General features: G+C 39.6%; 1 protein-coding gene across 1 annotated transcript in view; it reads left to right on the top strand.

Annotated features, from left to right (window-relative positions):
- The first annotated feature begins 23,997 nt into the window (after nucleotides 1-23,997).
- Nucleotides 23,998-26,762, top strand: part of LOC150104487 (transmembrane protein 120 homolog) — a 281,398-nt gene continuing 278,633 nt past the window's right edge. The window contains exon 1 of the mRNA XM_090395665.1: nucleotides 23,998-24,137. Within this exon, the coding sequence (XP_090251791.1) occupies nucleotides 24,066-24,137 (72 nt within the window). The 5' untranslated portion in view covers nucleotides 23,998-24,065. The remainder of the gene's footprint in view (nucleotides 24,138-26,762) is intronic.

The raw sequence follows: 26,762 nt of genomic DNA, 5'->3' as shown, positions 1-26,762 counted from the left end.
CGGGTTTTTGCGGCTTAGATGCGCTATTATCGGTGTTGGTTTATCTTTATTACGTTGAAGTCCTCGGCTGATTGAACTGATATGTGTTATCATCACAAGAATTAGTAGCTACCATTAATATTAGGGTACATAGGTCTTCTGCCTTCTTTACTTAGGATTCCCTCTATAGACGATTTTTGTTCCATTCCTGTTTGTGCCATATGTTCCACATGGCCTGGTTGGCAGAAGATAGCGTATCCGCTAAAAGGCTGCGTGTTCCAATCCCGCCGTGGGTATGGATGTCGTGGGCATGGATTGGTGTATATGATGAAGGTAGTTGCGGTTGGTGGAGACGGGGGAGTTGTAGAGTCGTCGATGAGTCTTTGGACTCTCTGGAGGTGATACGTAATGATGATAATACATTTATAATGTATTTTCCCTTGATTTCCCATTTCAGGTTTTCCTACTTCTCTATTGCTTTCTTCAGTTTGGATTTAATGTTAGGAACTGTTCCTAGTACTTCTACGCTAGCGTTAGTAAATTTTAAATTCTCTTCTCATATGGAATTTTTGTTTATTTCTTCCATGTGTGAATTCAAGAAATCTTGCATCATTCTTTTGATCGCGTTTATTTTACCTGCATAAAAAAAAGGCAAGTGACCATTTTTTATGCTACTTTTGATGGATTGCCGGATATTCTCTACACTCTGGACAACATCATTGCATATGTTCGTTTGCACCTTTAGCCTTCATATTAGATTCTGATATTCTCTAGCAATAGCAATGCAATCAACTTTGACAGTTATGGCAATATACCCCCATCCTCTCCTCCCCCTCCCATCCTCGGTAGCACAGCGCACCTATTACTGGACATCCTCAGCGTTTGATTTAACCTAATCCCCAAAAAATTTACATTCATTTGGTGTAATAACGAATGATGTCACTACCTCGTATAGCATTATCAAATACATCTCAGAAGATGAGAAATGAGTAAGCATCAATTCGATTGGTTTCGTTTGTCTGCAAATTGTTCCTATATCGATGTTTCCATACTTTCTTGAAAATATTTTGTCCAGACATATCAGTCCACATTTTTGGCCTTGCACATGAACACAAAGAATGAAAACACGCTGCAATTGTAAATTCCAATATCTCTGATCTGCCTCGCAGAATATTAAATTTTGGGATTTTTAAAGTAGAAAAGCAAATGTCTAGTTGGTTTGAGTTCGGTTTAGAATAAATTATTTTTATTGATACATGTACTCTTAAGTGATATCAACAATTCCACTGACGGAAAGGCTGTGGCTGTTTTTCAGCTATTACCAAACGAACTGAGGCTACGTGGCCAGTGTAGATTGATCTGTCAATTACATATGGATTTCTATGGGAGGGGGAAGCCAGATATTTGCTCAGCGAGGAAAATCCTTTCCCCCCAGAAGACCATTAACATAGACTCTTAGAAAGGCGATAGTGATTCTTATCCTAAGCGAGATTTTAATCCATGATTTTCCTGCGAATCTCATCGCCGATACCAGCTAGTGCTTAATAAGAATTTAATGAGTTCCATCTAGTTCGAGGGGATTGCAACTGAAGCAACAAAATCCACGTAGGCATTATATTATTATGAATAAAAAAACAACAGTTATTTTACGCACCAGTTTGTTTATTATAACATTTTTCAGTTGAATGTGTAATTTCACACAATCAGCTCTTTTTTTTACTCGAAAATTGAGAATTTCTTTTAACACTTTAACTGAAAAAATATATCATAGTATTCACGCCCTTTCAGACTATAATACATACCTGGCAGGGTTGGATGTAGGAATTGCTACAGGGAAGCAGTTGTCCACCATATCTTCCCATGATTCCTATTAAATCATCGATTTCTGGGTTTCACCTATCAGTAGAGGCTCTATACCTTTCCTATACATTCTAAGGGCTATAAAGGGCCTTAGAGGGTTTATTTATTTATTACTATTATTACTTTTTCCTAAATTATGGTCTTCATAATTTGGTAAATATTAAAAATCGAAACTGAAAGCAATTGTGAAAGTATTAGCATAGAACAGTAGTACGATCATATTGAACTGAAGTACTATAAAATAATTAAAATAAAAGTTAACGGATTTATTTTATTTTATATTTAAATAAATGAAGAGCCTGAGTAGTTGGAAGTGGAAGTGGCATTTGCACTCCTCAAACTTAGGCCGTCTGAAGAAAGAGGGTGCTTATTTCGATTTCAGTTTCCTGTCTTTCTTCTAACAGTTCCCGATTTAGTCGTTCTCTAGCAAGAACAAGCAGGTTTTTCTCGTGGAAAGTTGGTTTTTACACTTCGTAAATCTCAAGAAAATCGACTATAGAACACATTATTTCAGATCTTAAAATATTGTTGACGATCACATGATGGTGGCATTTCTTAGCATCTCTTCACTGGATGTTGCTTAAAAGTAATAATCTTGGGTCAGCTATTTCTGATTGGATACTGGTGGATATTAAACTGGCCAATCAGTCTCCGAACGTTATACAGGGCTAAAACAGCGTCGTCTACTCCCTCTAAGGGATAAAAAGCGTTAACCGATTTTTTTATATAAATACAATGCATTTTATTCCCATAGGGAGTCTGTGAGGCCGTTTTAGCTCTATCTGAAATGACATTCGGCAAAGAGAGTATGGCAGACAATTGTAGACATCTCGCGCTTCCCATCCTTAACATAATATATTATTGTTTGAAGTCTTAAAATTGACAAACGGTGTTAAGAAACACAATTTCCCAAAATGGAGATAATCGTAAACTATCAGACCTATTCAGATTGGGGAAGTCTAGCGAACGGATTACAGCTCTAAAGTACAGGGTGTTCGGGATAAATTTGACAGTTTCGTAAGGAAAAAGAAAATCTTCTTTGTATCTATTAAATTTAATGAATTGACAAAAAAACATTACAGGCAGAGTTAATTACAATACTATCAACAAGATTTACTCAAAATAACCACCATTAGCATCGATCACAGCTTCAATTCTGCTTCGGAACCTCGAACAAGCTGATGCTACAGTCTCCCTGGGAAGGGCCGCAAAAACTGTTTTAATTTTATCCATTAACTGGGCTTTTGTATTACTGGAAGTGCGATTGGTGTCTTTTTCAACTGCGCCCCATACAAAATAATCCATGGGGTTAAGGTCTGGGGAGTTTGGAGGCCAAACATTTGGACTGGTGAAGTCGTAGAAATTTTCAGACAACCATTTTTGACTTTTCCCAGAGGTGTGGCAAGGGGCCGAATCCTGCTGCCATACATACGGCCTACCATTGGCTACCCTTGTTATCCAGGGCTTGACTACAGTTAGCAACTCCACGAACAAAGCCCGAATTCCAATGCCAGGGTTCTTCAACACCTGTTCCTGCAAATTTGCGAGGAATTCTGCTGTACGAACGCAATCAGATCGTCTGCTAGGGATCTTTCTTCTTGCTACATCCTCGTAGTCACCATTGCAAGTCTCTAGTTCATGCCTGATTGTTTTTACTGTATTCAGGGAGCATTGGGCAGCAGTCGTAATATCCTTATTTTGATGGCGGGCACGAATCATCATGATACAAGTTATTCTCTTCCATGATTCAGGTGGGTTCCAGCTATCCATCCTTTCTGACATCTTGTATATGAATGAAGAAGGGTCCAAACTTTTAAATGAAGAGAAGTGTGTGTTAATACATGTAACTTACGGAAAAATATAATTAATTATAAATATGTCAAATTTATCCCGAACACCTTGTATATTTATAACTTCATCTTAAAGAAAAATCCTTTTAAGAACTTTAGTTCATTTCCAAAGTACTTTTGTTTAGGAGAGATAGCACGTTCTACCAGACTTGTAAAACATAGTATTTCAAGAAATTTTAACGCTTCCCTAATCAAAAAGCTGGAAATTTGCTAGATTGCACAAAGTTAGATGAGCCACAGATCCTAGGCACCTTGATAAACAGGAAATGCTAATAGGGAAATCTGTCCTTCAAGACGATAAAAATTGTACCGTCATCTTTGATAGATGCAGACTTGAGTATATTGAACAGTGTGCATTTTCTTTCTAAAAACTGAGAATCCGAACTCAATTTTGGATGAGATCGAATGATGAAATCTAAAAAGTCAGCACGATATTGATTTCCCATTTATGAATATAAACTGCATCCTGGGGCGATTAGCATTGACAAAATTCTATTATAAACAATCCCTCAAGTAGGTTATCTGCTGTGCTTTGTTTGTCAGATTGTGGAAGTATTTTGTGGAACTGGACGCCTGTTTTGCTGGATTGAACATTCGCATTTCTGAAAGGAAAGTTCTGCTACTTCCATTAAAAAAAAAACTATTGTTTCTCTTTCATTTGAATGCAATTATAAAGGATTCTTCAGACCTTCCTTCACTTGATGTTGATGCCTTATGTGTTTTTTAACTGAATGACAAGTATTGAGATGACCGTCGACTGCTGTTTAAGGATTATGTGAAATTAGGAAATCGGATACTCTATCCAATTATTTGTCTAGAGACCAGAAAGAAAAAAAATCGCATTTTATAAACGCCCTCAATATTTTAACACAATGGTCTGTTTTTTACAAAAAGTATAAAGCATTCTGAAGAAGTAACTTCGTCACAGGCAGCACATTAATTCTAACAAAGAAGGCAATCTACAGATAGTCGCAAATTAAACTGTGAACTGTGTTGTGTGCAAATGAGGAGAACATCCTAAACACAGGTATATTTTGGAATTATTCTCTAAACCTGTGGAAATGACGTTTGCCTTCATACCGTTGGGCCATTCAAATAAAACTTGTTATTGGTTTTATTCTAGTAAATTTAAGAAGCAGAATTTTTCTTCAAGAAACTCGGGTTTTTAATTTCACGTCTCAAAAATCGCTCATAAAATTTAAGCTTACGCAGAAATAGGAGTGTTAGCGATGAGAGCTACGAGACAGTAGCAGTTGTTTTCTGTTTTCTCCTCTCTCGAAATGATTGACTCATTAACATTATGGACCCACCAATAGCCAAGCGTGTGGATGTTGTTATAAAATTAGTAAGAACTACAGAAGCTCATCTTACTCGATTTGAGAATAAAAGACACATTCTTAGGGATTTGTTTTTATACCACTCCCACAAAATAGAAGTTGCAGAAACTATTTTAAATTGATGCTTCATATACAGTATACTAGTATGTTAGACACATCAATTTTCGTTCTTGAAGACTAGAAATTATTCATTCCTGGCAACTGAAAGAATTTAATGAAATTTAATATGTAGAGTCTTAAAAGTTGTTAAGTTTCAATTGGATAGCCTGAATGAAAAAATTAGGCTAAACAAAATTATTCGTCATTTTCATAACAATAAGATAAGATGAGAGAATTAGCACCTCCGTGGCGCAATTGGAAGAACGACGGACGTCTCGCCCTTCCATTGGAAAAGGCCTAAGTTCGATTCTTGTCGTGACGAGAGGAATGGGATTATGGAATTTTTTCAACTGAAGGTGAGTTAGCCTATCTCATACGGAAATTGCACGGATCATCATACTGCATACAAACAAATCGGTCTTGGGAACACATGTAGTTTAGAGACAAATTACTTGTGGTAGTGGGCAGTAGATCCGTTGGTGTAGGCCAGAACAGTCCAAACCACGGGCCACATGCGGCCCGCGGTTCGATTTCGTGCGGCTAGCCGGTGGGTTTTGATTTTCACGAGCGAAAAAAAAAAACAATTGGAATCGAATGCGTATTAAATATTTTAATTCTATCACTAATCGATAATCGCAATTTTGGTAATTTTATTTGGTGTTTTTACATCACTGTGTACCCACGTGTTTTTCAAATATTGAATGTGTCAAAGAAGCGTTCTTATACAAAAAAGCAAAAAAGGATTACGAAAGAACATTGGCAATGCAGGCTAAAGAGAATCCTAAACAGTTTTTTAGATATGTAGCAAGAAAAAGGAAAAATGTACGTGGCAGAATGATTTTAAAGAATGCCGAAGGTAGGGAGGTAACTGAATCAGTTGATATAGTTGAGTTACTGAGTGAGCACTTTGCAAGAATATATCATCCAGGTGGTGACATTGCAGAAACCAATGTACCAGTAAATTATACGGGAATTGTGCTGAATGAAGTGGAGGTCAGTAGTCTATTGCATAACCTCAATGTTAATACATCTGTGGGATTGGATGGTATACCAGCTCGTGTGGTACGAGAAGCAGCTAAAGAATTGTCAGTACCCTTGACCCTTTTGTTTAATTTGAGTCTCGGGTCTGGGGTAGTCCCGAGGGGGTGGAAAGAGGAGAAAATAGTTCCACTGCATAAAGGTGGTTCCAAGACTGCTGTTGTAAATTACCGACCGATTAGCATATCAGGAATCATTGTCAAGGTCTTAGAGAAATTAGTCAAGAAAAGAATACAGGATTGGATAGATGAAAATGGGATATTGTATGGGGGACAACATGGTTTTGTGAAGGGTAGATCATGCCTCAGTAACTTGCTCACGTATTATAACACAGTGACGGCTGAACTGGATAGGGGTAATGAGTTTACAGTGATACTACTGGACCTTGCCAAGGCCTTTAACAGGATACCACATGGAACCCTAATCAGTAAACTGGAGCAGATGGGGATAGATATGGGGTTAGTAAGATGGATAGGAGGGGTGGTTGAAGGAGAGATACCAGAGAGTGGTTTATTCAGGAGTGGAGTCCAAAAGACGGCTTGTGACTAGTGGTGTGCCGCAGGGCTCTGTTCTTGGACCACTGCTTTTCAATTTGTTCATCAATGATATAGGAAACGATTTGAGAGGAAGTGTTCACTTGTTTGCTGATGATGCAAAGTTGGGTAGAGCAATTATGAGTGCACAGGATGTCAAAATTTTACAGGATGGTTTGGATAGTTTGGAGGACTGGGCTAGGTAAAATCGATGTCAATTTAATGTGCCAAAGTGTAAGGTTATTATTATTATTATTATTCCTGATACCTCCAAGGAGTCCGAAGACTCATCGCGGGAGGACATCTTCAACTGTCTCTACACCTTACCTCTACTACGAATCAACGCCATCTACCGCCCACCTCCAACACCACCACAACTAGTAATTTTTGTCTGTAAATTGCGTGTGTTCTGAAGGGCCGATTTGTATGTATGCGGGATGAAAAACCCGAGTTTCCGGGAGAAAAAACCCTGCTACCTCCGTATGAGATCGGCTAACTCACCATCGATTGAAATCGACCAGATAAAGATTCCTCCCGTCGCGACGAGAATCGAACTTAGGCCTATTCCAATCGAAGGGCGCAATGTACCGTCGTTCTTCCAATTGCGCTACGGAGGCGCTCAACTTGTTTGTTTACCTTCATTGATTCATTTAGCGACTTGAAACCAGGTAAAACCAAATAGGGTAAACTAATTTAATGCCAGAAATCAGTATGATTTCAGTATGATCAGAAATCAGTTATGCACTTTGGGGTGAAAAAATAGCAGCAGTATATCACATTGGTGGAACCATACTCCAGGAGATTGATGAGGCCAGGGATTTGGGAGTGTTGGTGGATAGGGAATTGAAGTTTAGGGGGAACATCGCAAAAGTGACTAAAACAGCTCACCAAATCACTTGGCTTCTGAAAAATACTTTAACATGCAGAGACAAACAAGTTGTTTTTCCTCTGTATCGAGCCTTGATAAGACCCCATCTGGACTACTGTGCCAAGTTATGGCCACCAAGGTTTCTTCGTGATGGGGAGGAAGTGGAGTGGATCCAAAATGATAGCAGGTCTGTGGAATGAATCTTATAAGAATAGGTTGAAGATTTGTGGGTTGCAGAAATTGGTCGATAGGCGAAGGAGGGGTGATATGATTGAGACATTCAAATTACTGAAGGGTTTCTATAAGATTGATGCAGAAGATATTTTTGAAAATATGACTGGTGGTGGGAGAACTAGGGGCCATGATTGGAAGCTGGGCAATAGCGTGGTTGACAAGGGTTGTAGAGCTAGGTTTTTTACTTGGAGAGTAGTGAATGAGTGGAATAAGCTTCCACTCATTCACTGATGAGTGGAAGGCTGTTGTGGGTGCTACGACCATGAATGAGTCCAAGGCAAGGTATGATATTATGTTGGAGGTTTAATGGATTTTTTACAACACTCAAAAAGAATTAAAATAGAATTTAATACTTCCTATATTTCGTCTTAGTCACTAGGACATCTATGGGGATTAAAAAACAATTAATGTAACATGCACACAAAAACTTACAATACTAAGCCCAACCACGTGGGTGACCCTAAAGTCCTATCTAGGTGGAGCGCCCTCTAAGGGCGGTAGTAGGTGGCCTGTAATGTAAGGTGGGACCTCTGGTGATGAGTGTTTCCCAAATCTTCGGAAGCTTAATGCAACCGTATTTGTTAAGATTTGGTTGGTTTCTGAGAGCTGCTGCTGCTTCTAAGAAAAGTCTCTCTTTCTTGAATTTGCTGTGGTGGAGCATAGTGGTTTTCTTCCATGATACTCTGTGGGTGGTGTCCAAAACATGGTCACCCAAGCCTGAATGGCCATAGTTGTGTTTAACGATGTACGACTTGTGTTCCTCCAGGCGGATGGATGCTGATCTGCCTGTCTGTTCAATGTACAAGCTTACAGGAACAGGATACTTTGTAAACTCCAGGCAGAGAGAGAGGAGGGAGCTGATCTTTCGTAGAACGGATAAGGGTAGCAAGATTGCGGTAGGGCTTATATGCTGTGTGTAGGTTATACTTTTTTAATATCTTGGCTATTTTTTCCGAAGTGCCACGGCTGTAGGGTATGGTGATGGCATTTTTAAAATCTTGTTGACGAGAGGGACGGGGTATGGGGGAGGAATTGATTTTTTTTTGATACTATCCATTAAACTTCCAACATAATGTCCTCACAGCACTTAAGCCTCTACACAAGCAAGGTATGGTAGATACTGTGTGAATGTCGAATAGTTGTTCTTGACATGATGTTAGGGCCTCCCTCGATGAGTCTGTCGACTCCTTGGAGTTGCCCGGAACAATAACAATAATACTGGTTTGTTCCAACGTTTATGCCCTGGGCGCGCGACTAGTGTTGTTCGTTTGTTCAGCTATCGAGGTTGTGTCGCTGCTGCTCACCAAATTACTAGATACGCATTGTAATGCGGCCCTCGGATAAATCTTTTTTTTTTTACATGCGGCCCTCGGATTACCTAAGGTTGGACAGGCCGTGGTGTAGGTGATGATAGTGGTGGTTCGGTGAAGTTGGTGGATTAATTGGGGGAGACAGAGAGTTGTTGATTGGGTGCACTCTCTCATCTTTGAACTCCTTGGAGGTATAATGAAATAATAATAATAATAAATAATGATAATAATAAATAATAATAATAATAATAATAACATTTGCTGTGAAAACGATCACAAGTTTATCATCGTCGCATAATTTTGTTGTGATAATGTTGATATACCTCAGTAATATTACAAAACACATTGCGTTTAGTTGTAATCGAAATTGCTGGGATATATGCAAAAGGTTTATTCCATTCGATGTCTACGCAATACTATACTTACGCATGTGATTCCTGAACTACGATGGACGGATTTTTAAAATTCGCTGTTTGAAATCCATCCTAAAATTTTTCGAACGTTCTTTCCCCCCGCCTCCCCCTTTAATCAAACAATTTGTAGAGATACACGTTGCAATGACGTCACTCTTGCTTGGTGTTTAATGACGTTTTGGTCTCGGGTTGTACATAACCATATGCTTGGTTTAATTTTAATGGGATGATTTTTCCAAGGTCAAATATTACGAAATGATTCGTACTTTTATTAATATTATCGTATGGCTAGAAGTTTGGTTTTTAGGAGCACTGATAAAAAATTTTAAATCAAAGTTAGTTTATATCGCGTGGTAAAATAAAACAAATCAAAATGATTTATTTGCATTACATTCAAAAGGCCGAAGTTTGATATATATTACGTACACATACCGACTACTGAATTAGAAATCTTTATGCAGAAACACATAAACGTAACTTACAGCATATATGAAAACTACTTGTTCATGGCACCATCACTGGTTTTAGGCAACTATTTAAGAATGCAGCTGGACGCTAATCGTCGATAGTGTTGATCATACTGGGAGAAACAAAGAATCTTTTGGAGTTCGATATTGGGTTTATGTGGATGTCAGTCTGGCTGTCGTCACGATTTTGTAAACCACAGAGCTCACTGCTATTTTCAAAAAGTTTAATAAGTGGAAGTTTAATAAGCTGTTTAATAAGTGGAAAAATTACCCACATTGCTTTTCTAAGAGGTCCTAAGACAGTCTGTCGCCATCGTCTGAGAAGACTTATGCAGATAAACAGAGCCTTCTGTATGCAGAGCATCTAATGAAGGTTGTTCCCGACTCATATCTCTCTTTGCGCAGGGAATCGAAGAGGATCGGTATTGACAGTTCATGCCTATACGTAAAACAAAAGTTTCTAATTCAGTGCCAGTATGTGTACATTTTAACTTTTGCCACACTTTTTTTTTTAAATAAGTCAAAATATTAAAATTACCATTTATGAAAATCGTGGCGATATCCTCTTTGTTTCCAGAGTAGTCATCACACGAGGTGCGGCATGTACTTTATAAGACCTTTAACCGTTGTACGAGATATGCTGCACCAAATCAGTTTGTTTCGTATATGTCTGACTTTGTGGTGTAGTTTTTAGATTCCGGATCTGTCGAGCCACGTAATCCCACAGGTGTTTCATTGAATAAAAGTCGAACTTCGTAAACCACTCCCAAAGAGTACCGGCAATATGGCACAGTTTACATCCTGTCAACGCGTGACTATGCCATCTGGGATCACCATGAAAGAATGTATACGATTATCACGATGAGCACATACTTTATAGCATTTGTAGTATGGTGATTTAGTATAATGGTTGCAAGATATTCCCAGAAAGCCTCCTCATATCATACTATTGTTGCCTCTTGCCAGTTTCTGCTGGACCGTGACATTGATGAGATCCTCATCCTCATGATTTTTCCCAACCCTCCACCTACTGTACACACGACATAGCAAGAGACAAGATTCAGTGTAAAAGGCAAGTCAGTCTGGTTTTCAGTGGCCTAATGATGTCTCGCAGAAGTATTTCTGGATCATTAGGCTTATGCAGCTTTGACGATGTACGTAATTTGGAAGCACATATATCGGATGATACGTTGAACTGTATTCTGGAAAACACTGCAATCCGTTTCCTGATTAAATTCCATATTTTAATGTTCAACAATTTCCCCTATTACCTGGCACCACGTGCCTTCTGAGAATTGACGAGGCATGGGACCCCACAGTTGGCCAGCGCACTGCTGTTCTGCTATACTTCCACTCATGGAATACGTTAACTATGGTATTGCAGTTAGCCTACAATATTGACAGTTGCCTAGATATTTCTACTCTTTATCCAGTGCCCTGTGATCATGCAGTCCTTTCGAATTCCGTCAGATCAATCCCTTATTCATGTCCATCAGAAACTTTGATTGAACATTACAGTGCCAACTTTAAGGTTGGAATGGTAATTTTAAAATAAAGACTAATCATAATACAAGTCTTCTGTATTAAAATTTATTTATTTGTTGGGTTTAATTTTATGTAAAATCTGTAATAAATGTTATTGTCTCGACAGGACTATAAAAACATAAAAGAAAATAACAATAACATTAACAATAACAATAAAATAGACCAGACGGAGTCCTGATATCATCTTAATCGGAGAGTCACATTTAAGCTAGCAAATAACCCAAGAATACGTGGCTACACTACATACAGAAATGATAGCGCTGGAAGAATAGGAGGAAGTACGGCTACATGCATCAAAAGTTACCTAAATCACAACACAATACCCAACCCAAAACCAGGAACATGGTAGGAACAGGAGTGGAAGTACATACTAGCAACGCCAGCAACATCAAAATTTATGCCGCCTATAACCCACAGAGCATTCCTCTACTGACAACAGATCTGGACTCCATCATAAGATCCAATGACTCCATTATCATAGCAGGGGATCTCAATGAAAACACACACATCTTGGTTCATCTCGTCAAATAACACCAAAGGCACCAAGCTTTTCAACTATGCAACGCTCAAATCTCTGGTTGCGGCTGGTCCCACCGAACACACCCACTACAGCCCTACGGGCAGCTCGGACGTGCTAGACATAGTCATTCTTAAAAAGATTAGATACCAATACCAACTGAAAACAGTAAGCGAACTATCCTCGGACCACAATCCCGTAGTGCTCCAGCTAGGTTCATCAGACCTATTTTATCCTCTATACCCACATTCATACCATGGGACAAGCTAGCCAAGGTCCTTCTGGAGCACATTGATCCAGTTCCAATCATCCGCAAAAAGGAAGTGATTGACACAGCATTAAACAACCTAACCAGCCAAATCCAGAAAGCAATGGAAGCAGTCAGGGAAACCACAGTCTCCCACCCAACCAGCCACATCCCGGAGAAAATAATGGATCTAATAAGAGCAAAGAACAAAGCCAGCCAGAAAGCGATTCCATAACACAAGAGCCCACATGACAAAAGAGCACTGAACAACCTAAACAGACAGGTCCGAGAGGCTCTTCAAAAACACAGAAACCAAAAATGGGAAGAAAAACTGGCCAACATCAATGCTGAAGATCACTCTGACTGGAAATTTTTAAGAGCCATCTGCACCAAACAACAAATCATACCCCCTCCCCATACAAACCAAGAAAGGAATGGTACACACAGACAAAAAGAAAGCAGAAGCACTACCAGATAACCTTGAATCACAGTGCAGTCCATCTTATACAAACATAAACAACAACCTTGCATACAAGATACATCGGCAGGTTAAAACAAACTTACAACAGCAGAAAGATAACTCGGAACCCATCACTCACACTACTCCGGCAGAAATAACAAGTATCATAACCCATCTAAACAGCAAAAAGGCTCTCGGCCCAGATGGTATAACCAACCGAATAATAAAACTACTCCCAAGAAAAGCCATAGTACATCTCGTCAACATAACCTACGCTATCTTCAGATACCAGCATTTCCACACAGCTTGGAAGATCGCAAACATCATATCATTGAAGAAGCCAGGAAAGAACCCCGACAACACCCCGAAAGCTACACATCAATCAGCCTGTTATACAGCCTTGGAAAGGTGACCAAGAAATTGTTACTCACAAGGCTTCAAGCAGAAACAGACAGAATGGGAATTTTACCAAATGAGCAGTTCGACTTTCGCAAGGGTCATAGTACTGTTCAACAAATACACCGGCTAGTGGAGATCATCACAAAAGGCTACAATTGGAAACAGCATACAGCTGCCATCTTCATCGATCCGGCAAAGGCGTTCGACAAAGTATGGCATCAAGGCCTTCTGTATAAATTCATAAAATTTAACATGCCAGTTAAGTTAACAAAAGTCATCCACTCATACCTGAAAAACAGAAATATGCAAATGAAAATCAATGAAACAATATCATCCAGACGAAAGGTATCGGCAAGCGTTCCTCAGGGGCTCCCTTCTGGCTCCTCTCCTGTTCTCAACCTTCATAACAGACATCCCTCTGAACCCTAGAACAACAATCACAGCATTATATGAAGATGATACTGCAATACTCGCAACATCTATGAGCCCAAATCTGGCAATTAGAAAACAACAAATTAGCATTCACATACTAGAAAAATGGCTGGAAGACTGGAGGATCCAAGAAAACCCCGAAAAAAGGTTCAATCGTACTGTTTTCCAGAAAGAGAGGCCACAACATGGATGACATTTACCTCTTAGGTGTCAAGATCCCATGGCAGAATGACATCAAATATCTTGGAGTAATACTCGTCAAAAAACTCAAGTTCAGCAATCACATAAAACACACTGCCTCAAAGACATCGAAAGTAATCGACCAGCTCTACCCTTTGATCAACAGGAAAAGCAAACTGGATACAAAAACCAAGCTACTCATATACAAGATGGTAATATGCCCGGTTATCATATACGCATCCCCCGCATGGAATCATACCACGAATACAAACATCCAAAAATTACAGAAAATACAGAACAAATGCCTGAGAATGATCTTAGATGCCCCTTGGTACATCAGAAACTCACAAATCCACAGAGAAATGAACATCCCTTACATCTCCTCCCTGCTCCAAGATCTAGCTGAGAAGTTCACGAAGACAAGCAACCACCCAAAACCGTTGATCAAGGAAGCTTTAGAATATAATGAAGAGGAAAGATGCATATAGAAAAGGCCCAAATCCATACTATGTCCAGCTAAACTCACAGCCATCACGGGGCGAACCTAAAGCTCATTAAACAATCCATTCATATTACTTCCTTTAGAGACAAAGGGGAAAACGAAAAGCATCTTTACTTCACCCATCCAGCCAGTAATGTTATGCGTTATGCGTTATAAGGGGAAAAAAAAAGGTGTTAGCTGATTTATTCTTTTCTTCATTCCCTAACATTCTTTCTACATTTTGTTAAATATGATGTACTTGTAATAACTTTGAATTTCACCCCCCCCTCGAGACTGACTCATCTCCATATCGCTATTAGGAAGAGAAGGAAGAATTATAAGTTTTTTTCCAAATAAAGGAGGGTTAATCTATCACATATAGGAGTAACTGGTCCATCCTCCACCTACTGAATTGGCAAAATTTTAATTCATGAAATTCTGGCTTTATATCATGCAAAAGGGACATATCCTTGGAGATTCAGTAGCACTGAAGAAAACTTTAACTGATTCAGCTGGCAAGGCAAGTGGTGAAGTTATCTTCCTAGAAATGCTCAAATATGGAGGTCTGAAAGTTTTTACAGTGGCCATACTGCCTAATCCAGTAGGCCTGGTCAGAGTGTCGATTTCCAGATGTTTGGAGCTCTCATAGTTGACTCCATGGAGGTTACCAAATAATAATAATAATAATAATAATAATAATACTCATCTATAAAAACAGCAAATAAAAGGGAGAGAATAACAGATGATTTCGCAACTGAGTGTTCCTGGTTAGATTTCTGCAAATATGATTGTGAAGAAGATAAGAACTGCGGAAGGGAAACCTGGAGGAGATGCAGGATAATTCAGAGGAGGATCAAGCGGGTGTCGGACCTGGGGCTGCCAGGGGCCCGAGAGCGAAGGTGCTCTGAACGTCAACTTTTCAACATGTGAAAATTATTTAAATATTTTTTGAGCATTCCTATTTCTAATTCATTGAGAGAAAGATCTTTCTCTGTCTTAAAAATGGTAAAAAACTACCTAAGAGTGCAATGTCAGAAGAAAGGTCAAAGAGTATGGTGCTATTGTATATGGAAAAAGAAGCATTAAATAACATTGGCACTTAAAATAATTGATGAATTATTATTATTATTATTATGTGACACCTCCAAGGAGTCCAAAGACTCATCGAGGGAGAGTGTTAACACACTCACAACAAACTTGCTTAACTGTAACAAACTTGCTTAACTATTTGCGAGCCATTAGTATCAGAGGCTCTACCTCGTCGGAGCAGATCTGAACGGGCATGTAGGAAGGCGACGAAGTGGTGAAGGAAGGGTACATGGAGGTTGGAGTAGTGGTGAAAGAAATGAAGAAGGTAAAAAAATCATAGAATATGCTGTGGCCTTCGATCTGGCTATAGCTAACACGTGGTTCAAGAAGAGAGTTGGGCATCTGATAACCTACAAGAGCGGGGATAGAATGAGTCAGATTGACTATATTATGTGCCGTAGGAAACATCTGAAGGAGGTGAAAAACTGTAAAGTGATTAATGGAGAAAGTGTAGCAGCACAGCACAGGTTGGTTGTGGTAGACTGTGATATAAAAGGGGAAAAGAAGAATAGACGGAAGTGGTGGGTACAGAGGAGAATAAAGTGGTGGAAATTGGAAGAGGAAGGACCAAGGAATAAGTTTAAACAAGAGGTATTGAAAGAAATGAAGTTACCAGAGGATGTGGGAAGAATGGTGGGACGTTAATAGTCGGAATATTAGAAAAATTGGAGAAGAGGTGATTGGTATAACATCAGGAAAGGGACCACCTGAGGATAAGGAGGCATGGTGGTGGAATGAGGAGGTGCAGTTGGAGATCAAGGAAAAGAAAGAGGCAAAGAAAAAATGGGACATGACTGGAACTAAAGCCGACAAGGAGGCATATAGATTAGCAAAGAAAAATGCAAAGAGAGCTGTGGCAAGGGCGAAAGCGAGGGCAGTTGATGAGGTTTATGAAGAACTGGAGAGAAACGGTGGCGAAGCTGAGTTGTTGAGAATAACGAAAGCCAGAGATAAGGCTTCGAAAGACATAACATCAGTCAAGCAGATAAAGGATGCCTCAGGAGTAGTATTACAAGACGAGGACAAAATCAGAGGAAGATGGAAAGAATATTTCCGAAAACTATCCAAGAGAGAGGTGCGAGGTAGGCGGTGCGAGGTGCGAGGATGGAGAGGTAAATGAGAGACCGGTGCAAGACATAAGTAGGGAGGAAGTGGTTTGGGTACTGAGAAAAATGGAAAGGCTGTGGGAGCAGACCAGATACCTGGGGAAGTGTGGAAAAGTTTGGGCAGTGAGGGCGTTGATATGTTATGGGATCTGATGTGTAAAATAGCCCAACAGGAAAAGATACCAGAGGAATGGAGGAAAGTATTCTAGTCCCAATCTACGAAGGAAGAGGAGATGTTCAAGACTGTGTCAACTATAGAGGAATCAAGCTGATGTCACACACATTAAAAATATGGGAAAGAGTAATTGAAGCAAGTTTATGGCAGGAAACGAAAATTGGTGAGCAGCAGTTTGGATTTATGCCAGGAAGAGGGACAATGGATGCAATATTTGCGCTAAGACGATTGATGGAGAAATATAGAGAGATGCAAGTGGATCTGCACATGGTGTTTATAGACCTGGAAAAGGCATACGACAGAGTGGCCAGGCAGGAGGTATGGAGGTGTATGAGGAAGAAGGGGATGTCGGAGAAGTACGTGAGGTTGGTGAAAGAGATGTATGAGGGAACAGAAACTCAGGTCAGGTCTAGTGTCGGCATAACAGAAGGGTTCCCTGTTGTCGTAGGGCTACACCAAGGGTCAGCTCTGAGCCCCCACCTCTTTGACCTGGTCATGGATGTCAAGAAGGAGGCACCATGGAGCATGCTGTTTGCCGATGACATTGTTCTATGCGAATCATCCCAAGAGAAGCTTGAAAATACCCTGGAAGAGTGGAGAAAGGCATTGGAGAAGAGCGGCATGAGAATTAACCGGGTGAAGACTGAATATATGTCAACGGGAAGTGACAAGGATATCGTCATACGACTCCAGGGTGAAAGGCTAATTTCAAGGAAGAAATTCCTTGAAATTGGAGGGCGCTAGTGGGTCAGGCGTTACGAACGTGCTTTGAAGAGCTCCTGATTCAGATAAGTTTTACTAGGAATAATTAAGTATATATGCGTAATTGTTTAAGTAAGAGCGGCTGTAAACGTTGTACGCTACCGATAGTATTAGTGTGGGTTTTTTTTTCTTGCTTAAACTAAATACGAAAACGTTAATATTAGACCTAGTAACCTGCAGAAAAAAAAAAAATGGCGGCTGCATTGTCATTCCATAATTTTAATTTGGATTTCAGTAGGTTCGTTAAGTGTGAGGTCTGTTATATGTATTCCTTCGATTACATAAATGATTTGTGGATGTTTAGTGCGGATGGAAGAAGGGTGTGTGCGAAATGTGACCTGAACGAGGAATTGATGAATGCGAATATGAAGTTGATGACAGAAAGTGCTAGTACCGATTGTGTCGTGAGTGCACGTTTGAAAGAGAATGGCGAGAAAGACAGGCGAAAAAATGTTAAAAAATCAGGAAAAAAGAAAAAGAGCGATTTGACAACCGTAACGGATGTTAAAAGGGACGAAAGTGAGGCGGAAAGAAACGAAATTGAGAGAACGAATGAAAGTAGAAATGGCGTGGTGCAGAAACCGCAAGTAAAAAAAATCGAAAGAATGAATGATAGCGAAAAAAGAATGACTGATGGCGAAAGTTGGACGCATGTTGGAACGAAAGTACTAAACCAAAGAAAGATGAATGACAGTAAAAGTGAAAAGAATGATAGCGAAAGTTGGACGCATGTTAGTCCGAAAGTACCGAAACAAAGAAAGATATGTGAGAGTGAAAGTGAGAAGAATGACAGTGAAAGTTGGACGTATGTTGGACCGAAAGTACGGAAACAAAGAAGGATGAATGAGAGGGAAAGTGAGAAGAGAGGGTCGAGAGTTAGAAAGTTAGAAAGATTTAATGATAGAGTGAATGTGTCGCGAGGTTCAGAAGGTGAATTGGATTGGATGAAGCAAGAAATGAAATGGATGCGGAATGAAATTAAGAGAATGCAGGTCAAAACTATTAAAATAAATCATGATGGCATGAAAGAGTTAACAAAAGATGAGCGAGTGGCGTTGTATGGCGACTCCATTATTAAAGGTGTGCTAGAGGATAAAATGCACAAGGTATGTTTTCCAGGCGGTAAAATGAGTAGAGTGATTGAGGCATTGAACATGAGGCGGGAACGAGCAAAAGAGTTAATTGTATTAATTGGAACAAATGATTTGAGAGAGAACAAAGAGCATGTCAAAATGAATGTCAGGAGACTGCTTGGAAAGATAAAGGAGAATAGTGTGACAGGAAGGGTGGTCAGTGTGTTGCCTAGGTATGATTGTGGTGAAATGAGGCGGAGAGCAAGGATTATGAATGATATTCTGGCTGAAATGTGTGAGGAGATGGGAGTACAGTTTGTTAATGTGTGGAATGAGTTTGAGGGACGAAGTGAGCTGTATGGGAGCGATGGACTGCATTTGAGTGGTTATGGTGTGAGTCGCTTGGAGAGACTGCTGCTGGAAGGTAGAGAAGTGAATAGAGAGAATGAATCAGATCAAGAGGGGAGTGATGTGGAAGAGCAGGAGAGTAAGACAGGAGAGATTGAAGGAGTGGAAATGAATGTGGAAGTGAGTGGTATGAGTATAGATAATGAGAGAATGGGTGTGCAAGAGGAGCAGGGAAACGGGGAGGCTCAGGGTGGACAGGGATACACAGCGTGAGAAAGGTGGATGCTCCAAGAGGAGGTGAGAGAATGTGTAGGCAGGAAAGTAATGGGATGATCAGGGATCAAAAGGAAACAGATGGAATTGCAAAGGGTTCTAAAATGAAGAAGCAGAAAGGGAAATGGCCCCAGTCCAGCATGGAGAGATCACATCGAGTGAGTGGTATCAGTGGAACTAGCTGTAGATCCAGAAATGAGTTGTTGTGTTTGTATACCAATGCTAGAAGTATAAGAAACAAGGCGGATGAAATGGTTGCACTAATTGCGTCTGTGCACCCAGAGATTGTCGGAATAAGTGAGACATGGTTAGATGAGGATGACATCCTGACAGGAATAGAGATGGAACGGTATGATGTGTTTCGTGAGGATAGAAGGGGTAAAAAGGGAGGGGGAGTGCTATTGATGATAGAGAAAGAGTTATGTCCATACAAGGTAGAGATGCAAGGGGGAAATGGGGCCAGTGGTTTTGAGGCAGTATGGTGTGAGATAGAGGTGAATAGAATCAAATACTTGGTGGGATGTTGTTATAGACCTGGTAATGTGGATGGTGGTGATAGTGAAATGTATAGTCAAATAAGCCAAGCAAATAAGAAAAGGGTGATCATTATGGGTGATTTTAATTATGGCAATATAGACTGGAATGAAGAGATAGCAACTGGAAGTAAAGAAAATGAGTTTCTTGAGTTTTTGAGGGATAACAACCTCAGACAGTATGTAACAGAGGGCACAAGAGGATTAAGGGTCTTGGATTTGGTCATCTCATCGGAGGATGTAATTATCAATGAGGTATCAAATCATCCACCAATTGGTGAAAGTGACCATGAGGTGATTACTTGGGTGGTTGCCAGCAGTGCAAGGACCCCTGTGAAAAAAGGGTATATGTGGAACTACAAGGGGGGTGATTATGAAGAGCTCAGGAGACAGCTTGCAGGTGTAGCATGGAATGAGGAGTTAGCTGGAAAAGAGATCAATGCAGCTTGGGGGATTTTCAAAAAATATTTAGTGGATGCAATGTCTAAATGTATACCACGGGTGAGAAGGTTAAATAAGTTAGGTGTGAGATGGATGAATAAAGAGATTAAGCATGCAATACAGAGAAAAAGGGCATTGTGGAGGCAGCATAAGAGAAGTGGAAGTAACCAATTTCATGAGTTCTACAAAGACCAGGCAAGGAGAGTGACTTGGTTGGTGAGAGTAGCTAAAGAGAGGTATTAACAGCAGTTAGCTAATGAAGCTGAAAAGAATCCTAGGGAGTTCTTTCGATATGTAGCCAGCAAAAGAAAGAATGATTATGGAAGGATGACATTGATTGGAGGAAATGGTATAAAGACAGCTGTTGCAGAATGTGTGGTGGAGATACTTAATGAGCAGTTCATAAAGATCTTTCAATCTTGTGAATGTGACTTCATGGAGAGATTAAGAGCAGTTGATGATGGGGAGGAGAGACTGACTGTAAGTGAGCAAGAGGTGTTTGGGGAGTTGAGTAAACTAGATGTAAATAAGGCTGTGGGACTTGATAATATATCACCGCGTATTCTGAAGGAATGTGCCAGAGAGTTGACACCTGCCTTGACATATTTTTTTAATACGAGTCTTGCACTTGGTCAAGTCCCTAAAGAGTGGAAGGAGGGCAAGATTGTGCCACTTCATAAAGGAGGTGATCGAACTCAAGCATCAAACTATAGGCCTATCTGTGTGTCGGGTGTTGTGGTTAAGTTGTTGGAGAAGCTTGTGAGAGCTAGAATCCAGAGTTGGGTTGACAACAATGGTATAATCTTTGATGGACAGCATGGATTTTCTAAAGGGAAGTCGTGTTTTAGTAATCTACTTACTTATTACAATAAAGTGACTGCTTCCTTGGACAGAGGAGAAGGATACACAGTAATATACTTGGATTTCGCAAAAGCTTTTGATAGAGTGCCTCATGATAAGTTGACAGTCAAACTAGAGCAGATGGGGTTGGATATTAGATTAGTGCATTGGATTGGAGACTGGCTATCTGATAGGTATCAACAAGTTGTGTATGGGGGTGCAATATCCAGGAAAAGGAAAGTCACTAGTGGAGTGCCTCAGGGATCTGTTTTAGGGCCATTACTATTTAACTTGTATATTAATGATATTGGCGAAGATTTGGATGGAGATATTCAGTTGTTTGCAGATGATGCAAAGTTGGGAAGAACCATAAAGAGTAGTGAAGATGTTGTGGCCTTGCAAGAAGACTTGAATAAATTGAGTGATTGGGCAAGCAAATGGGGGTGTGAGTTCAATGTTGCAAAATGTAAGGTTTTAAAATTTGGAAAACAAAGATGGGATGCAGAATTTATGCTTGGTAAGAATATATTGTTGGAAGTAGAGGAAATAAGAGATCTGGGAGTGATAGTGGATAAGGATCTAAAATTTAGGGGTCACATCGCCAAAATTGTGAAGACAACACAAAGACTTCTGGGAATGATGAGGAGGACACTGACGTGTAGAAGTAGGGAGATTCTTGTTCCATTGTATAAGGCTTTGATTAGGCCACACATGGACTATTGTGCCCAGATTTGGTCACCTGGTTTTCAGAAGGATGAGGAGATGTTGGAAAGGGTCCAAAGGCGACTGACTAAGGTAGTTTCTGACCTCTGGAATGTCGAGTATGAGGAAAGATTGAAAAGATGTAATTTGCAGAGACTAGTGGAGAGAAGGAAGAGGGGAGATATGATAGAGACCTACAAGTTGGTAAGGGGTTGCTATAGGATCAATGGTGGAGAAGTTCTACAGCGAATAGTGGGAGATCAGGGGAGAACCAGAGGTCATCCCTGGAAACTGTATAAAGAGGGTGTGAGTAGGGGAGTGAGAGGCAGGTTTTTTTCGTGCAGAGTTGTGAATGATTGGAATGCCTTGCCTGAGAGTGTGGTGTCTGCAAGGAGTTTGAATGTGTTTAAGACCCGGTATGATGAGATGTGTGTGAGATAAAAGGACCTCCTAGATGAGTCTTTGACTCCATGAGGTCTTGTTTAATAATAATAATAATAATAATTCAAGTACCTTGGGTCGGTTGTCGAGAGGAATGGTGACCTGGATGAGGAAATACATCACCGAATAACATGCGGTTGGATGAATTGGAGGAAGATGAGCGGGGTCCTGTGCGACAAGAGAGTGAGTTGTAAGAGGAAAGGAAAGCTCTATAAGATGGTGATGAGGCCGGCGATGCTCCATGGTGCAGAGACATGGCCTATAACCAAGGCACAGGAGAGGAAGATGGAGGTAGCAGAGATGCGGATGTTGAGATGGATGAGTGGTGTGACAAAGAAGGACAGGATAAGGAATGACTACATCAGAGGGACGGTTAAGGTGGGACCAATTGGCAAGAGATACAAGAAAGTAGGCTGAGGTGGTTTGGACATGTTGAGAGGAAGAGTGAGGAGTATGTTGGTAAACGAGTGGTGTATATAGAGTTGGAGGGAAGGAGGAAAAGAGGCAGGCCCAAGCTCAGGTGGAGGGATAAGATGACAGAGGATCTTAGGGAGAAAGGATGGAGTCTGAAGGATGCTCTGGACCAGAGAACTTGGAAGAGGAAGGTTAAAGATTGGTGCGCCGACCCCGTTTAACATGGGATAAGGCAGAGTGAAAGAAGAAGAAGAAGAAGTATCAGAGGCTCTACCAATCGACCAACGTTTGTTAGAGAATTAAATCGTGCTTAAATTTAATAACTGGTGTAAGAAATTTGTTATGAAAATTAGCAATAAAACAACAAAGTGAGGAAATATATGTAGAAACATTGCTGCTCGCTGAAAATATTTCAGCAATTTAGGCATAGTTTTTGTGAAAATGACCAATTAAATCAACTGGCTAAATTTACACGGAATAAGAGATAATTACTTGAGCTACCTGTCTCCATCTTTAACCAACACACAAAGCTAAGTCCATTGCCATCGATGATTTTAGGGACATCTCTGCGAGAGTCTGGAAGACAACCAGGGCCGGCAGAAGCGGGCCTGCATGCAGGCTGCGCCACTACAAGGTGGGCGCCGTTTCGAATTAGTATGAAATTTCATTCTTCTTTAAATTTTTGTAAACGAATTAAGTAATAATAATTAGGTAAGTCAAATATAATTGCTGCAAATTTACATATTCTGCATTAAAATAGATCAGATTTTCTCCCACTATGATTGTCACGAACGCGCCTTCTTAGGCAGCAAGAGCTTCTTAGGCAGCTTTGTTCGGCTCAGAGCAGCCCTGTGCAACGACCCTATCCCGTAATGTATTTTCAACGGGACCTTTGAGTCTCATAAATAAATAAATTGCCATTTGTTTTGGGACGCCCATTTCAGCTTTGCAGGCGGGCCATGTCCAGGCGGGCTGGCCCTGCAGACAACTGTCTCAATTCATGATCCTAAACCGTAATTCTGGTATTGGCTGTAATAGTGAGAGACGTACAATAGAGTTAAGAATTCTACTTGCCTGTGCTAAAGATCGACGTGATGAGGAGTTGAACCTAGGTCTTTTCAGTAGAATAGAAAGGGGTTAATTGCATCATTTATCTAACTACGTGTGGAAGTCTTTAAAGTTGCTGACTACTTGAAGTTTGCTTTAAGATAAAGCTAATTTGCTGTACTGATTTCATTGCTTTTGGTTTTGCGAAATGTATTTCTACATTAGACAGTTAAAGGGTATAATAGTTATAAACCATTTACCAGTTCATTGTGATAGATATACTAAATGATTAAAAATTATGCAAATTAAAAATAACATTGTTATGCTAATATTGATTATGCCAGTTAATTTTCTGACACAAACATTAAATTTCCCGATAAACTCATTTGGAATAAATATTATTTTTTTCCTCTAGTGACGACTGAGAGAAAGTTTTATATAAAAAATCCTACAGTTCTTTTTAATAATCTTAGAGAATATGTATTTGATAAGAAAAAAGGTGTGGGCTGTTTGTTGATTACGACGCCTACTTGACCAAGTGCAACAGTTGGAAAGTGATTCAAAATTTGATAATGGCAAATTATAGCATTGCATCAATTGCCAGTGAATGGGAACAATTGAACAGCGAATTTAATGGATTAGAAGTAAGTAAATCCTTCAGCTAATTGCTGTACGATAATAAGTAACGAATTTACTTTTCGTTGTAGTATGTCCACTTGTATACAGCCAACAGTGTCTTCGTTAAGTACACAACTAAAGCAAATTGCGCACGTGTCCAATTTATTTGATTTAACATTCAATTATTATTTTTCTTCGCCGGTGACATTATAGTGAAACACGCTTAATTAAAGGTGAGCGCCAAGTTTGAAAAGTCAAGCTTTGATGCGAAATGGGAAGTCAACACCTCGGTGGATTTCTTGCCGTAGGTTTTTAAAAGGGGGTTTTTGATTAAAAAAAACGACCTCATACACAAAAAGTTGGAAAACCTGTAACATATCAGTGCCATGTGTAGTTATGAAGTAAAGGTAAACTAGAACCTGTTGTGTTATTTTGAAAAGTTTTACAACAGAGTTTCGTCCATGCTAATCGGAAAGCAACATGCTTCTTCTACTATGTTAGAGCGTTTATTTATAATGATCTTCCGACTAATCGGTATATATCGCTAAGAACTAAAAGAGTTTTTTTTTTTTCCCCATTGAAAATTTTGCTATTCATTTCTTAGATATTACGAAAATAAACCAAGAGTAACAAAAAAAAAAAATGCTGTTGACTTAAAATTTTTAATCATGGTGTCACTTGGGGATAAACGTGTTTGTTTTTAGTTTTCTGCCAAAGATAGGTGCACATTTTTGATAAGAGAAGCGTTTTTGTGTTGTTGGGCCACTGGTGGTTATTTTATTGCTACCGCAATGGCTTTAAACTATTTGTAGTGATATTGCAGGTTAATAATAATAGTGGAACTAATATTCCGTTTTTTTTACTGGTGTCTAATCTGGACCATTGTTATTACTCTTGTTATAGGAAGATTAAACACGCAAATAGTATGGTCAGGAGAGCATGATTGCAGTTTTACTATTGAAAGGTTTTGCACTTAAGAATGCAAAATACACTGTAGGATTTGTGGATTGGTATACTAGCAGCCGGTTAGTTTAAGGAGTTGTACAAGGACGAGAGTCTTTGGGGAATTGTGTGTGTATAACATGTTTTGTGAGTGGAATGAGGAGTAGATTTTTTTATGCTATGAGTAATGTGTGATTGAAATTCTTAGTGAGTATGTAAATTTGAACACTGAATAAGTTTTAAGGTATGAGTGAGGTCTCTGTGATAAGATGTGACTTCATGGAAGAAGTGTTATTAGTAATAATAACAGATTTCTCAGAAGAATTATACCATTATGTGGAATATCTGTTTCTTGAGGTTGGCAAACTTATGTTTACATAACAAAAAAAATATTGTACTCGGTGAATTGTATTTGTATGTATTCTTATGACATAATTCAACTATAGTTTAATGTCCAATGTTGAAAGCCACTCTAGAGCCTCCTTTGACACTTCATGTATCTCTTGCAGGTTGCGTGGAAATGGTGAAGGGGGCGGTCAGATGGGGTAATGTAGCCTGCCCCCCCCCCCGATCTTGGGTGCACATGAAGCTAATGCCTCCAACCAGGCATCCAAAGCATACCATCCCTCATGAACTTCTTTTTACCCAGTAAATTGTATATGCACCTTTTTCAGTAACATGATAATGCAATACATCATAAATTGTGGTAATTTAACATATTTGTTTGCTAACATTTCATAACAAGTGTCACAAACTCATGTTTCAGTGGTGAAAATATTAATATTAATGATGCTGTCAGAATGCCCAAAAAAAGTAAAATGAAAGAATTGATTGTTTTGGCTAGCACAAATGACCAGATGCGAAAAGTGTTGTATGAGAGAGGATGTGAAGGAGTTATTGGAAATAGCAAATGTGAAGTGCAAAAGGGGTGAAAATTGTTAGTTTACTGCTTGCTGTGATAGAAACAAATTGAAAAGGAACTGAATCAATATGCAGGATGTGCAGAAGAAATGTTCAGTTTGTGGAGCTGTAGTAAGGATCTGATGGACAAAAGGATTTACATAATGCTAACAGAGTGTATTTAAACAGATTCTGAGTTTGGTGTTCAGAGAGAGAGCTTTTTTTTTTCACTGTATTGTGGAAAGTATAAAGGCAAGAAAAGTAATGTAGTTACGGTGGATGTGAGTGTGTGCGCCAGCACCCATAAGGCAAGTGAGTGAGAATACAGAAATGTGGAATCTAATAAATGGGTAGTCAAAGACATAGTGGTTATTTTGAGGTAATGTGGCATGAGATTTGAGATGAATAGGACAAACTATATATAGTTGGTTGCTGTTGTAGAACAAGGGGGTTCCAGGGATGATGTGGAAGACATGCATAAGAAGATCAATACAATGAGATTGAATGATTATTATGGGGGACTTCAGCTATGGAGCAATGGATTAGGAGGAAAGATCATATGGCAAAAAGGAAATGGCATTTATAAACCTGCTGAGAGATAATCACTCGAAACCGCATGTGATGGAGAGGAGTCGTGGTGTGAGAATGTTTGATCTGCCAATAACCAATGTAGCCACATTGTCTCCAATTGAATAGAGTGAGTGTGGTTTTAACATGGGGGGATGTTGAATTTTCAGTGAAGAAGGGTTTTACAGTAATCCCCCGATTAGTGCGTCATTTTTTTTAGATACCCAAATTCGATTAGTGCA

This window comes from Typopeltis vanoorti, chromosome 7, assembly GCF_054136105.1.
Source record: "Typopeltis vanoorti isolate ZY-2024b chromosome 7, IOZ_Tvanoo_1.0, whole genome shotgun sequence".
Classification (NCBI taxonomy): domain Eukaryota; kingdom Metazoa; phylum Arthropoda; class Arachnida; order Uropygi; family Thelyphonidae; genus Typopeltis; species Typopeltis vanoorti.
The sequence above is the reverse complement of the archived record's forward strand: the minus strand, read 5'-3'. Positions and strand labels throughout refer to the sequence as shown.